Here is a 14,192-nt window from a genome sequence, read left to right as displayed (position 1 = left end):
CCAAAGGAAAATGAATTTTGAATGTTCAATTCAGCTGGTTCACTAAACTGCAAAAGTTAGTAAATGATCTCCCCAAGTTGTTGTCTGTCATCCATATGGGGGACAATATGGATAACTAATCTGTGATAATTTGGTAGACTATCAGACAAGACTTTGGTCGGGCCCCCCCCACTCTAGGCAGAATGGAAGATTTTCCAAATTAAGCAACTGACAAACCAGGAAGACATTTTATCTTGTCCTCACTAAAGACAAATTAAAGTCAAATTATGTCAGGGTGAAAGCAATTTTATTTATCACATGGGTAAATCATTTTTAATGCCATCCATTTCCTTGACAAGAACACAATTTCTAATGCTATTTCTAGTCTTATTTTTAGGTAAACTTTTTTTTTTTACATAGTCAATTACCTTCTTTAAAAAAAAAAATCAGGTATTATAAGTTATTATGTATAAGAATTGTGAAAGTACTAAATTTAAAAAGTATTAATGCATTAGCTATCTTTAGAATAATAGGAGTCAGACTGAAAGGATTTTAGAGTCCATTTAATTCCCTCCTTCCTTAATTTACTAGTAAGGAAACAGGACCAAAATTACAGTTAATAAATAACAGATATAGACCTAAGTTCTGTGACTAAAGGACCTGGTGCTCTTTCCTTATGGTGTCTATGTCCTCCTGACATATATACTGATATACATGCATTTTTGTGATTTGCATTATGCTAGTTACAATTTATTAAGGGAAGCTATGGGAAAGGGAATATATAGTACAAGACACTGTACTAAGCACATTTTATTATTGTCTTATTTGATCTTATGTTAGTATTCCCATTTTACAGCTGAGGAAACTGAGGTAAATGGAGGGTTTTTTTGGTTTTGTTTATAATTTGTTTTGTGATTTTCTGAATCACACATCTAGTAAATGTCAGACTGGATTTGAACTTTGGTGTTCCTGACTCCGACCCCAGTGCTCTATCCATTGGACCACTAAATTATTTCATACTTTTATAGTACTATGGAAGAGTAGAAATGGTTAATGAAAGAAATGGTTTCCTAACTTTTCCTGCCTGACCACAGCCTACTTGCAGGAAACTATATTACTTAAATTTTAAAAAGAAAAGAAAAAGAAGTATGACTCAGAGAAATAAGGAGAGTATAGATGTTGTCCATTACTTTATCCATATGCTGTATTTGTCAGTGCATATTGTATTTGAGCCAGGGCAATCAAATTCTATTTTCCTTGAAGTGAAAAAATAAGAATATTAGTTTGAAGTATCCTAATAAATTATTAAGAATAATTAATAAGTGATTACTACACACTTTAAAATGAAGTATTGAATGAACAGATCCTAATGAATATGAAGTTATTTGAAAATTTCTAGCATTTTCAAAGTTTATTGTCCTTTTGTTCTTAAACTTTAGACCAATCTAAGTCTGTTTGCATATTTTGGGATCACAATAACAGGTTTATATTCCTGAAACTGTCTAAAAAAAAGTCTTATTTTGGTGGAATGATTCATCTTAGTTGAATGCCTGTTAAATGAGCTATAAGTTTCAATCACATGTAATATCACTTTAAGAGCAATACTTCTTATACTGGAGACCTCCAATGAAAGACAAAAATGTTTATTGAATACATTTGTATATGCAGAAGAAACTATGTGGTACAATAGATTGAATTCTGGACATGAAATCAGGAAGACATTACTTTGAATCTAGCCTCAGAAACTTACTAGTTGAGTGATCCTTGGGGACATCACTTAACTATTTATCTGCCTCTGTTTCATTTGTGAAATGAGGATGAAAACAATACCTACCTCCCAGATTGTTGTGAGTAAAAAAGGAGTTAAATAATGTTTATAATGTTATAAAGTGTCTTGCAAATCTTTAAATACTGTATAAAGACTATTGTTCTTGGCAATCAGTGGCATTGCATAATAAATGGTTGGCATTAAACTCAAGAAGATCTAGACTTAAATAATTTCTATAATACATACTAGTCATGTGATCATGAACATTTTCTAAATTATAGATGAATTACGGGTCTATATTTGTAAAGGGACTTTTCATATTGGGAATTTCCCACATTAATAAATTGCACATCTGGATGGCATGTATACATCTATGTTTATATATGTATATATTATATATATAATAATATATACACACAAATATAAGATACATAGTTATTATTTCCAATTGCTTGCTATATGCTTTATCTTTATGAACAGTGTCACTATAAAAAGACTACATACGTATGCATATTACATATTATACCATATATGTGACATATGTGTATATATATATATGTGTTGTGTGATATATGGTATTATATTATATGTTATTTTATACATATATATTATACATACCTGTATATAGAATATGTGATTAAATTTTGTGGGCATAGGTCCTTGAATGTGAATAGTATGTGATAACTGCAAGTCCTACCACAAAGCACATTAGCCTTTTTCACCACTTCTATAAGTGTAATATCAAAAATCCCCAAACATAGAACTAGATGCTAGAAAAGAGGCTTGAAGTACATCATTCTTATCTCTAATTCTTTAGTTTTCTTATCTACAAAAGGGATTAGATAATTTTTAAGGATCATTTTAGTTCTAGAGTCCTTGGAATCTCCAAAATCTCAACCTTATTTTTTCACCTAATAAATTATAACGATCAAACATTTTAAAATCAAATTTACAAGCCACAAATTTGTAATAGAATCAGTGTCATATCCAAATAGCTTTACACATATCCAAATAGCTTACTCAGAATTTATTTTTCAAAAAACCTATTAAGCTAAGTTATAATGAATACTAATTTTTCACTGATGCCCTGTTCACATATCAGATAATTCTGGAGCTCCTGAAAATTCTAATTGTGCTTGTTGAATGGAAAAGATGGTACAAAAACAGTAAGAGATAATGAAAATGATGACCATAAAGTTGTTCCCTATAATTTTAAATTCACTACTTGTTTCACAAGGTTGTTATGGGGGAAAAAAAGAAAAAGCATTTTGTAAACCTTAAAATACTAAATAAACATGAACTATTATGAGTAAATCCTCTTCTAAAGATTTCTTACAATGTTTCATCATAGCCTGAAAGGATAGACTTTGGTTCTCTTGTAAAAGTTAACTTATTAAAAAGTAAGGTTTCTTTATGATTATATTAGAGTACCACCTGCTTCTATTACATTATAAATAAAACTGTTTCAATGTCTTTTTAAAAAATTTCAGGGGCAGCTAGGTAGCATACTGGATAGAGCACCAGCCCTGAAGTCAGGAGGACCTGAGTTCAAATCTGGCCTTAGACACCTAACATTTCCTGGCTGTGTGACCTTGGGCAAGTCACTTAACCCCAATTGCCTCAGCCAAAAAAAAAAAATTCAGTTGATACCAAATAATCTTCTCTGGACAGTGAAGGCTAATGGTATCCATTCAATTTGTTCTTTCTGTGTATTACTTTCCACTAAGATTGGTCTCTTCTTAAGAGTCTAGCTGAAAAGAGAGAGAAAACAGGGGCAAGGAAGGGGTAAGGATAGAGGTCTTGGTGAAAGACGGTAGAAATCTGGTTCTAGAGATCAACTCAATTGTTTCCATTTCATGGATAAAAACACTGTTAATCTCTGAATTCTCTTTTTTCTCAGTAACTCTTTGGAAACAGACTTACTGCATTTCTCCTACAGTAAAGGAACAAAGCCTATGCATCTTGCTTGATCAATTGGAAGAAGGAACTCAGTACTGCCAAAGTTAGAGTCCATTAGTGTTCATTGTTCCTGAAGGCAGATAGAAAAATCCTTATGAGACTGTTCTAAGAAGCTAAAATGAGCTCATAATCACTTAAATTAAACTGTATTTCACTAGTCTCCTGGACTTAAAGTTACAAAGACTGTCCAAATACATAGCAGACCCCTTAATGCCCCTGAATGTTAATCTTAATTGTTTGAGGAGCACAATAAGGAAGAAGGAACTCTTTTTAGCACTGAAATACTTTATGAAATATAGTGGCTAATATCAATATGTTGAACATTTATTGAAAAAAGTTTAACAACATTATAATAATAAATGATAAAAAGAAAGCATGGATTCTAACCACTTTGTCCTCCTTTAGGCAAGCATCCAAGGAAGCAGGGTAAAGAGAAAAACAAAAGAAGAAGAGAAAAAGAAAAAGAAGCATATATTAATACATAGTTTTTTAAAGGCAATTATATCGTGTTTCTATGAAGTTAAAACATAAAAATTTTGAAAGCAAAAGCATAATTCCTAAATAAAAAGAGTTCATTATAGAAAAAAGAAAAGATATACATTTCAATTAGGAAAAATCTAAATGAGGAACATTAGCAAAACAAAATAATAAAGATCAAAAATGAGAAATATTAGTTATCTCAATGCTATGATTATAACAGAAAATTTGTTAAGGACTAGAAATCATCAGGGTATAATGTTGTAAAAATGTTTCCTCAATTAATTATTTTCCCATAATCCATTTAATTTCAAAGATTTGACAATTTAAATAAACTCTAAAATGAAATAAGGTAGGACAGGCTTGAACCTAAGAATAAATACATAACTTTGTATTCCTGTTCTTAACCATCTTCTCTTCCTGACCCCCTCAACCCCCCCAAAAAAATCAAAACATAGTTTTTTGGGTTAGGCAAATCTCTTTAGCCTCAGAATCTCTCAGAAGAGCAAATTTTTCTTTTGCTATACTTCCTTTATGGTTCTCCTTTTTTTTTTTGGGGGGGGGGAACCTAAGATGTCCTTAATAACGTTCATATTTAATAATTAATCCCATTGTTATAGGTTTGTTTTTGTCCCACATTAGACAACCATTGTAATACTTTTATGGTTTCATCTATAAGAATCTTGTCCTAAAATAACTTATTTGGTGTTGCTCAAGATGATCTAGTTACTACTGGGAAGAATTTTAGTCCCCTGTTCTTATCTCCCAGATAAAATATGCCATTTGCTATGACACTGAGGCACAACAATGGAAGGTTCATTTTTGTCTTATCTGTGCTATTTAAAAAATCAATATTACATAAAACCTTTTTGCTATTTTTAGTGCAACACTCAAGTAACAAGATAATATAAGGGATTCTCTAAAAAGAACATTGCCTTTAAAAAAGCCAAAAAATTCCATAGGAATGCTTTAAGAGTTTAGATAGTTTAGATCTTATATTAAATATATATAATATATATACACATATATTATATTTAGATCTTATATTATATAATATTTCTATGTCAGAATAGTTTTCCCCGCCTTGTGACTAATTCTATGGGTACCACTTGCAGGGCATAAAATATAATACACTATTAAAACTGTATTCGAAGTCTAAAAACAGTTTTTTGGAATTCTTACCCAAGATATTTTCATTTAGTGTTATTTCAGAGAATTATGTTCACAAATGCATGAATATTAAAATGAAACATCCATTAGAAGAGATAAAGAACTTGGATCCCACAAGAAGAGAAGAAAAAGTACAAAATTGTAGCTCAATCACAATAGCGACAAGGAGAAAGGTTTTATTCATTATCAATGTATGTTCTTATATCTATAGATATCTAACTAGTTCAAGTTCATACAAACTTAGGGCATTATTCCTTTCTCTTTAATGGCATGATAAAAAGTTATAACCTGCTATTCATAAAGGCACATCCTCCTCTCATCCATATTATCTTATATAAAACTTTCTCTCTCTCTCTCTCTCTCCATATATATATATGCATATATATAGTCATTTATAAATTACATTTTAAAATTCAAAGAACCAGAAAATAATGGTTATATCCTTGTTTCAGATAATGAAAGTTAGAAAAATGCCCATTTTTTAGACATTAAAATCATTGAAACTGAAATTTAATATTTTACTACCAAACTGGTCATGAAAATTTACAACTCATTAAGATAAAGACTGTCAATCTTTTTTGGAGAAAAATGAACTCTGTCAAAAAGCAGAGCCAAAACTAGGGTGAGGTAATTGGAGCTTATCACCAGGATATTAAAGTTGACCTTAGGTTCTCATTAAAAAAAATAATAATAATTAGAAAAAAATAGAAGCTATTATATGATATTTTGTCTAATCTCAGAGATGTCTCATTCCAGATGAGCTCTCCTCTGTGACAGTGAATGAAGGCTCATTGTATCTTAAGGTCTTTATCTCCCTGTTTTCTATGTCCACCTAATTGAATTATTTTTAAAAGTTAACTTGAAGGTAGTTTTAATGTTGTTTGCCCTTCAGGTCTATTTTATTAAGCTTCCTTGATGTGTTTTTTTTTAATGGTGCTACTTAAGTCTTGGTCCATAAGATAGATCCTAAAACATAGTATGAGAATCTGAGATATTGATAATCTCACATACCTTCATTTTTCATATGATTACTGGCATTTTAAAATAGATATATTGAAGGAAAACATACAACAGAGCAAGAGACTGATACCTATATCTCCTTTTTAATAAATATATATTTCAAGGCTTAGAAATCTTAATGTTTTTATTTTCATCAAATTTATTTATTTCTATTCTTTTCACACTTACATTGTTTGATCGCAGAGAAACTCGGCCTCCACATCTTGCACAGAACTTGGTCCGGCAGTAAGAACATAAATGGCCACATCCATCAGCAAACTTTGTTTTCAGACAAATGCCACAAGTTGGGGCATCATCTTTGTGTTCTCCTTGATAACGGCGGGCTTCTTCCCCAATTTTCCTCACTTGTTCTTTATAACTTTCAAATTGCTGATGCAATCTCCTGGGCAAAACCAAACACATAAACAAAGTAGAAGAAAACTAAGTATATCATAAAACAAGAAAAAGTAACTCTTTCCAAAGTAAGATAATGAACATGTGATGATAACAAAAGATATGTTATAGTGATCATTTATTTGTGCATCCTACTCTATGGATAAAGCAATTATCATAATAAGAGACTCATTCCACCCTGATAATTATCCTATAATTTATTACCTGTTGCCCCACCCTCTGAACTCCCCTAGGAAACTAAATCCTTTCAGTTCTGAAAATCCTATTCTTGCATTTGTACTATCCTGATTAGTGAAAATGTCACATGAACCACTTCATCATGCTTCACATTCTAGTTCATATATATATTATACCATTTATGATATAATCATATCATATTACTATCTACCCTGCCATCATTCCTTATTGCTTAGTCCTAATCTCTAACCACTTTCTCTTACCAGTTCAATTAAAAAAAATTGGCATTGCTACTAGGAAGGATTTGGCAATCAACTCCCTATGATGCTATTCATCATCCCTCTAACTTTGCAAATCAAAACACATTTCTTGAAATATCATAACTAAACTGTGTTTTTATACCTCCTCCCTAAAAAGAATATAAATTCTCTAGCTTCTGTGTTTTATTTCTAGCACGTAACAATAAATGTTTTTTTTTTAATTTATTCATTCATTCATAGGACTTTAAAGCTGGGAAACTGTTGAGATTATCTAATACAGCTGTTCTCAAATATTTTGGTTTTCTTCTCATCAAAATTGAGGAATACTTTACACTCTTAAAATAATTGAAAATAATTGAAAAGTGTTTACTTATATATGGTCTATTTATATTTACCATATTAGAAATTAAAATGGATATTTTGTCAAAATAATTATTTATTGATTCACCTAAAATAACAATAATAAAAATATTATATGGTGACATATATGGCATTTTATGGAAAAAATATTTTCCAAAAGGTTAAAAGAATCATATCATTTTAAATATTTTTGCAAATCTTTTAATATTTAAATATAAGAGCTTTATTCTCATATCTGCTTCTGTATGCAATATCTTGCAATATGTTTTTTGTATTTTGAAATATATTTGGGTTTCACACAGAGAGGTAGTTGGAAAAGAAAGAAGTATTTTTAAAAGGTAAATAGCATCTCAGTAGCAACAACAGCAGTGGTTGTGATAGTAGTAGCACTAGCGGTAATAGTATCAGTCTTGTGGCTGTTTTGTGGTGGTAGTACTAGTAATTGTAGTAGCAGCAGCAGCTAGCATTTATTATAATAACCAGCTATTATGTTTCAGGTACTATGCTAAGTCCTTTATAATTGTTATTTCATTTGATCCTTACAACAATCTTGAGAAGACTCCTATTATTATTTCATAATAATACAGTTGAGGAATTACAATTAAGGAAACTCAGATAAAGATGTTAAGTGACTTGCTCAGGATCTAGACTTGACCTTGGATCGTCCTCAGGTAATTGAATTCAAATATTTCAAGCTCCCGAGTTCTCTGTCTACTGTGCCACTTATCCACCAATATTATTTTGAAAATATTTAATTAGTTTTATTATGAAAATAGTTTTGACCTCACATACTCCCTGAAATAGATTCCATAAATGGACCATAACTAGAGAACCACTGACTTAGTCTAACCCCATCATTTTACAGATAAGGAAATTAAAGTAAGGAGGTAGTGAAATGAATTATATACCATTATCTAATCTCTTCCTTCATTTTCTTGCTTCCATATATTGACAAGTATCCTTCATACTTGAAACAAAATCTAACATCAAACTCTATTGTAATATTTCCCTTTCACCAAGGTAAAGTCCATCAAGCCTTTCCTAGTTTTTGCAGTTAGAAATTATGCCTCCCTTCTTCAATGTTTCACAACAATCAAACTTTTCCAATGTATTATACAATTCTTATTTGTGATATTATCAAATGTTATTCAATCAACGAATTGGAAGGAACTTAAGAAATCATCTAATTCAGATCTTCATTTTGCAATTACTTTCCAAGGACACATAAAGTGTTAGAACTAGTATTAAATTCAGATGTACTAATTCTAGAAATTGTGCTCTTTTGATTTTACTTTATTACCTCTACTAGAAGTAAGATCATCAAAGTCAGGATTTTTTTTTTTCAATCTTGCTAGCCTGAGCACCTAGAACAATGTGTTTCACATCATGGACACAATAGATACTAATGGGATTGAGTAAAATTAATTGACTTGTCCAAAGTGACATAGCAAAGTAAGAGAACTAAGATGAGAATGCAGATTGCTTCACTTTCTATCTAGGGTATCTTCTCACTAAACTAAATACTTCATTTTCAGTATTTCATCAGGACAATGCTCAGGGAGGGATTCGATAAATGCTATTTGTAAGCAAATTCTATTTATTGATTATATATTTCATTATGTATAAGTTGCCTAGAATCTATGAGCTATGATTGCCTTAAGATGCAATATCTCACTATTTACTTTGAAGGGTTGTTGTAATGCCCTTTGTATATGATAACATATGAACAATTCTCATTACTTAATGGGTAATTATTACAGATTATATAAGCAATGCAAAATTAATTTTCTGCATGAAAATGAAATATCAGTGACCCAAGATACTTTTCCACATCTATCATGTTTCAGTTTTTCCCCAAATGAATCTTTCAGGAAATAGGATTTCCTGAATAATGTTATTTAATATTATACTCTCCTCCCACTGGACCCTGATGAAGGATTCCATAGTTATCTAAAGACAAACTGAAGGAATTCCCCTCCTTGGTGACAGCCTGGAAATACTCCAACAAGTGAAACCCATGGGGAATGCCTGGCTGCTTGTCATAGATTTGTTTACTACAATGCATCTGGATAAGCTTTCTGGGATTAGTGTATTCCCTAGAATTTAGAATGCAACTATCAAGTTTTCGACCTCCAAATATGTATCACTGTCAAAGTAGGAAGAATCAACTTGATGCTTTTTTATTCAGAAAAACTGTGCAGATATCTTATTTCCCTCAAACAAAATTAAGTAACTTCAATGTAAAAATTGAATAGTTTAAAGAAATGAGAATTCATTTTATCTTCTTTTGATAGAAACCAACTCATGAACAAGAAATGAAAGAAAAAAAAAAACCATTAGATTCTCCCTCTCCTGTATTAGAAATCAGATTTTGCACTTCTCCACATTCACCAAGGACAAGAATTAGATAACAAATATTCATTCATACATGAAACACATTTCACACACTAGGAATAGTATTAATAGGAATAGGAGTAGGAGTAGGAGCAGCAATTGAACTTCATCAAAAAAATAGTTACAGGTACGAAATAAAAATCATGTCTTTCTCTTAACCCCACAATTTTAGATTCATTACTGAGATTAGCATAGGGAAGGTGGAAATCTTATCTTCATGTTATAGAAAAATTACTCATTACATTAAATTGAATCATATTTACTTGGAAAATGTAGTTTTGAACTTATAGCAACAAATAACATCCCAAATAAAGAAACTAAAAATTAGCCTTTAGTTTCTTAGGTTCTATTACAGATGAAAGAAGGATAAAAATGGGGAATAGCATCACTCAAAGATATTTAAATGAAACCCAAAGAAAAAGAGAAGAAGTAAATATGTATTTTAAGAACTAAGACCACTGGGGGAAAAAAGATACAAAGAATTGTGAAAAGATAAAAATTCTGGCTTCATTTTTAGTCTTTATGATGATGTGATTATATCAATAAGTAGTAGTGTAATGACCGCGTATTTAAAATCAGCCGGAGTCAGGAATTCAGGTTAAGGGAAAAATCTTCAATATTTATTGAAGTGAAGAGGTGAATAAAGATTGCGATAGCAAATATAGGCAAGAAAGATTGCGATAGCAATATGGGCAGTTGCGATAGGAAGCCAGCTAACAGAGAGAGATGTGAGCTGAGCCAACCATGGCAATGGCAATCCCCAAAGTCTCTCCTTCCCCTTCCTTTTCCACTCCCCTGCCTCCACCCACCAAAATTGTCATTTCCTATACAACACATCAGGACTTGCACAAAGAGTGGGTGGGGGCCATTCTTTCTCCAAGCTTATATATTAATAGAGTATGGTCCAATTACTATTTAGCCTCATGTGCTTGGGACCTCAGTGCATCAACTCAAGCCTCAGCCCATTACATAGTAGTGTGATATAAGATGTACCCTGCTCAAATGAAAATACTATTTATAGAAAACCAGGATATATATTTTAGAGCCCCAGCTTTGGCACTTATTACCTGGATCAGTCAGTCAATAAATATTTGTTAATGGTCATCTATATGAACAGAAAGGTTTAAGTGACTAAATGAGGATTAACAAACCCAGGTGACTTGACCCCAAACTTGGCACTTATTTCATCATATCACGGTGACTTAAAATCTTCATTTATGTAACCCTATGTGCTATAGGGACCAAATGAATATTAACAGAGATATTTCAAGATTCTGTCCTTAGAACAATCAATACCATTGAGATATTACTAGGATGTTAATAGTGAGACTATAATATTAGATTTAACTTTTTGTCTCTAGTGTTCTAATGCTTTAATCTATAACAGTATATGCTATATGAATAATAAATGCAAAATGCATATTGTATCATTTTGTATTACAGTAAATGTGTAATTTTGAAATGAATTCTATTTGAACATTGTGTTCACAGAATTTATAATTCCCTATTATTGATTCTTACCTTGGCAAAATATATAATTGCTGCTTTCAATCTCAAATAATATTTACTATTGAATACACATACATTTTATATAAAAAAGAGGTATAAAGCATTCCATGATTATGAAAAAAAGGATTCATATTGAAACAAAAGTTTCAGGCTGTATCTGAATTGCTAGATTGTGTGTGTGTGTGTGTGTGTGTGTGTGTGTGTGTGTGTGTACTAAATAGGTTAATTTTTCAATCATTATTATATTGTTTTAACATCTTATTATGTCCAATACAGAAAAATTTAATGCTAGACCTGTGTCTACACGCTGAGTGTACATTAATGTAGCATATATTTCCTTCCAAATGTATATAAAGCTGTACAACATCCCTTAAATAACTCTCTATATATACCATAGATTGTCAAAGCTTAGATTTCAAATTAAAAAAAAAAAAACTAGTAATGAATAGTTCATGAAAAATTAAAAAGTGTTGAGAAACTTCTATGTGCAAAGCATCATGATTGATATTATGCAGTACCACAGTACCTGTTTATTGTAATGGGTGCTCAATAAATATTTGTGAAAGGGAAAGCTTTCTTTTGATTTGGCATATTTATTATAATGTTACAACATTCCATTTCTTTCATATAAAAGAATGACATGGGAAAGAAGAAAAAGAAGAAGGGAGAGAAGAGAGTTAAAGAGGGAGGGGGAAAATTAAAAATGGAAAAAGAAAGGAAGAAATTCTATAAATATTTAAAAACTAATTGTGTACAAGATCCCAAGTTAGTTTGAGGGAGAGACCATTAAACAAATGAAGGGAAGGAGAGAGTGACTCACAGAAGAGACAGTGACACCTGAATTTTGTCTTGAAAGAAGAAAAGAATTTGGAGTCAGATATGGGAATCATAGGCAATCCATGCATGGCTATTAAATTGTGTAAATTCATCCATATTAAAAGTAATCTGTCAAGATCAGGAGCAGCTAACTCTTCATTTTGACTGAAACGTGGATTTCATGAGGGGAATAATGGGAAACAAGGCTAGAAATATTTAGTTAGAGCCAAATTTTAAGAGGCCCTTAACTGCTCTTGTGATGCAGTTATATTTTTCACAGAGGCAAAAGGTAGCTCAATAAAAATTTGTGAGTAATAGAGAATATTATATTCAGACCAGATCCTTAGGAAGTTTAAATTGGTCTGAACAGAGAATGTAATCCTACTATATATACCTAACAGACTCAGGCGTGGAATCGAAAGGAAAAAACAACAGAATCTCTGAGCTTTGTTTTGAACTTACTCTCATTCTCTTGTATCACTAGAACCAGAATTTTGGAAATGCTATAGATCTTATGATCTATATAATCTTTGAAAATTGTGGAAAGCAGCCCTAGAAGTGGTTTAAGCAGGAATGACAATGAACAACTAGGAATTGTTTATTGTTAAAGGGAACTTTCTAATCCTATCAGATATAGGCTTGGCCCAGAGACATTGATTCTGATTTGAGTGAAAGGTTCTTAGACATTAATTAACTGTCTAGCTATTTTAAGTTTAAAAGTATTTGGTCCCTGAAGATTAAGACCATGAGACCTGTCATCTCTCTCCTTATGGAAAGACATTCACTTTCCTCTAATACAATATTTAGGTTCCTTACTGCCCTGCCTGCTAAAAAGGACTTAAATTTAGCATCCAGGTTTGTAAGCTAAAAGAGGGATGATGATTGAACCCTTTTTTCCCTCTCTTATAAGTAAAAAAATAAGTCAAATCAACAAGCATTGACAATACTGGCCCACAATACTGTGGGGTTAAAGGAGTTGTCCAATGTCACAGCTATTTTTTAAGAGATAAGACTTTAACCCAGGTCTCCTTGGCTTCAAGACTAGGTCTCTATCCACTACATCACACTGCCTTTTTATGTGCTAAAATTAATTTAAATATAACTAGTTGCTAAGAAAGTAATTTTGAATTTTGGGAGGTTCATTTTGGTCTATATTATAATTTAGTACAGAAGATTTCTCCAATCCAGAAAAACCTATGATTCATGGACAACTTCAAGTCTTATTTAATTATGTGGATTGTGTATATATGAGAATTAAATTACTTTCCCATATCCACAATGTTAATTTTTGTCAAAGGCAGAAATTAAAATAATGTTCTATGCTATGTTTTACTTTCTGTAACTATTTGTTGTTGATTAGATAGAACCTGTTATATCACTGATAGAAAGAATGTCCTCTAACCAATGTATCTAATAATCATAATAACAATATTTGTCTAGCACAGTGTTTACAATGCATTTTACAAATATTATCTCAGATCTATGGAGAAGGAAAGAATTTATGACCAAAGGAGGCTTAGAGAACATTATACAATGCAAAATGGATAAATTTTAAAAGTTTTTGCCCAAACAAAACCAACTCAACCAAGATTAGAAGGAAAACAGAAAACTGGGAAACAAATTTCACAAGCATTTCTGATAAAAGCCTCATTCTCAGATTTATAGAGAACAGAGTCAAATTTAAAAGAATATAAACATACACATATGAAAAAAAACTAAAAATTTGCTTCAATGATGTTTAGCCAAAGCACATATTTATTAGAAATCATAAGCAGATAAGGCAGGTTTGAAGGCTAGCAAGAACCCTTGTCTTTTCAATGATCTCACTTTATCATCCAGGCATGTAATTGTCATCCCATTCTATTTGGTCTTGAATTTGTATCACTGGCATTATGTCTCTGAGCTAGACC

The 14,192-nt window shown here is 31.3% G+C and overlaps 1 protein-coding gene across 3 annotated transcripts in view; it reads right to left on the bottom strand.

The window, feature by feature from the left end:
- Positions 1–14,192, bottom strand: part of RIMS1 (regulating synaptic membrane exocytosis 1) — a 718,240-nt gene that overhangs the window by 410,493 nt on the left and 293,555 nt on the right. For 2 of the 3 annotated variants that reach the window (XM_051997263.1, XM_051997264.1), the window contains exons 3-4: positions 6,542–6,755; positions 4,094–4,105 (exon numbers count right to left, since the gene is read on the bottom strand). In XM_051997263.1, the coding sequence (XP_051853223.1) occupies positions 4,094–4,105; positions 6,542–6,755 (226 nt within the window). Of the gene's footprint in view, positions 1–3,973; positions 4,106–6,541; positions 6,756–14,192 lie in introns of those variants that run through there. The other variant, XM_051997262.1, reaches the window with a different exon arrangement.

The sequence above is a fragment of the Antechinus flavipes genome, chromosome 4, assembly GCF_016432865.1.
Source record: "Antechinus flavipes isolate AdamAnt ecotype Samford, QLD, Australia chromosome 4, AdamAnt_v2, whole genome shotgun sequence".
Classification (NCBI taxonomy): Eukaryota; Metazoa; Chordata; class Mammalia; order Dasyuromorphia; family Dasyuridae; genus Antechinus; species Antechinus flavipes.
Note: the sequence above shows the minus strand (reverse complement) of the source record. Positions and strands in the feature narration are given on the sequence as shown.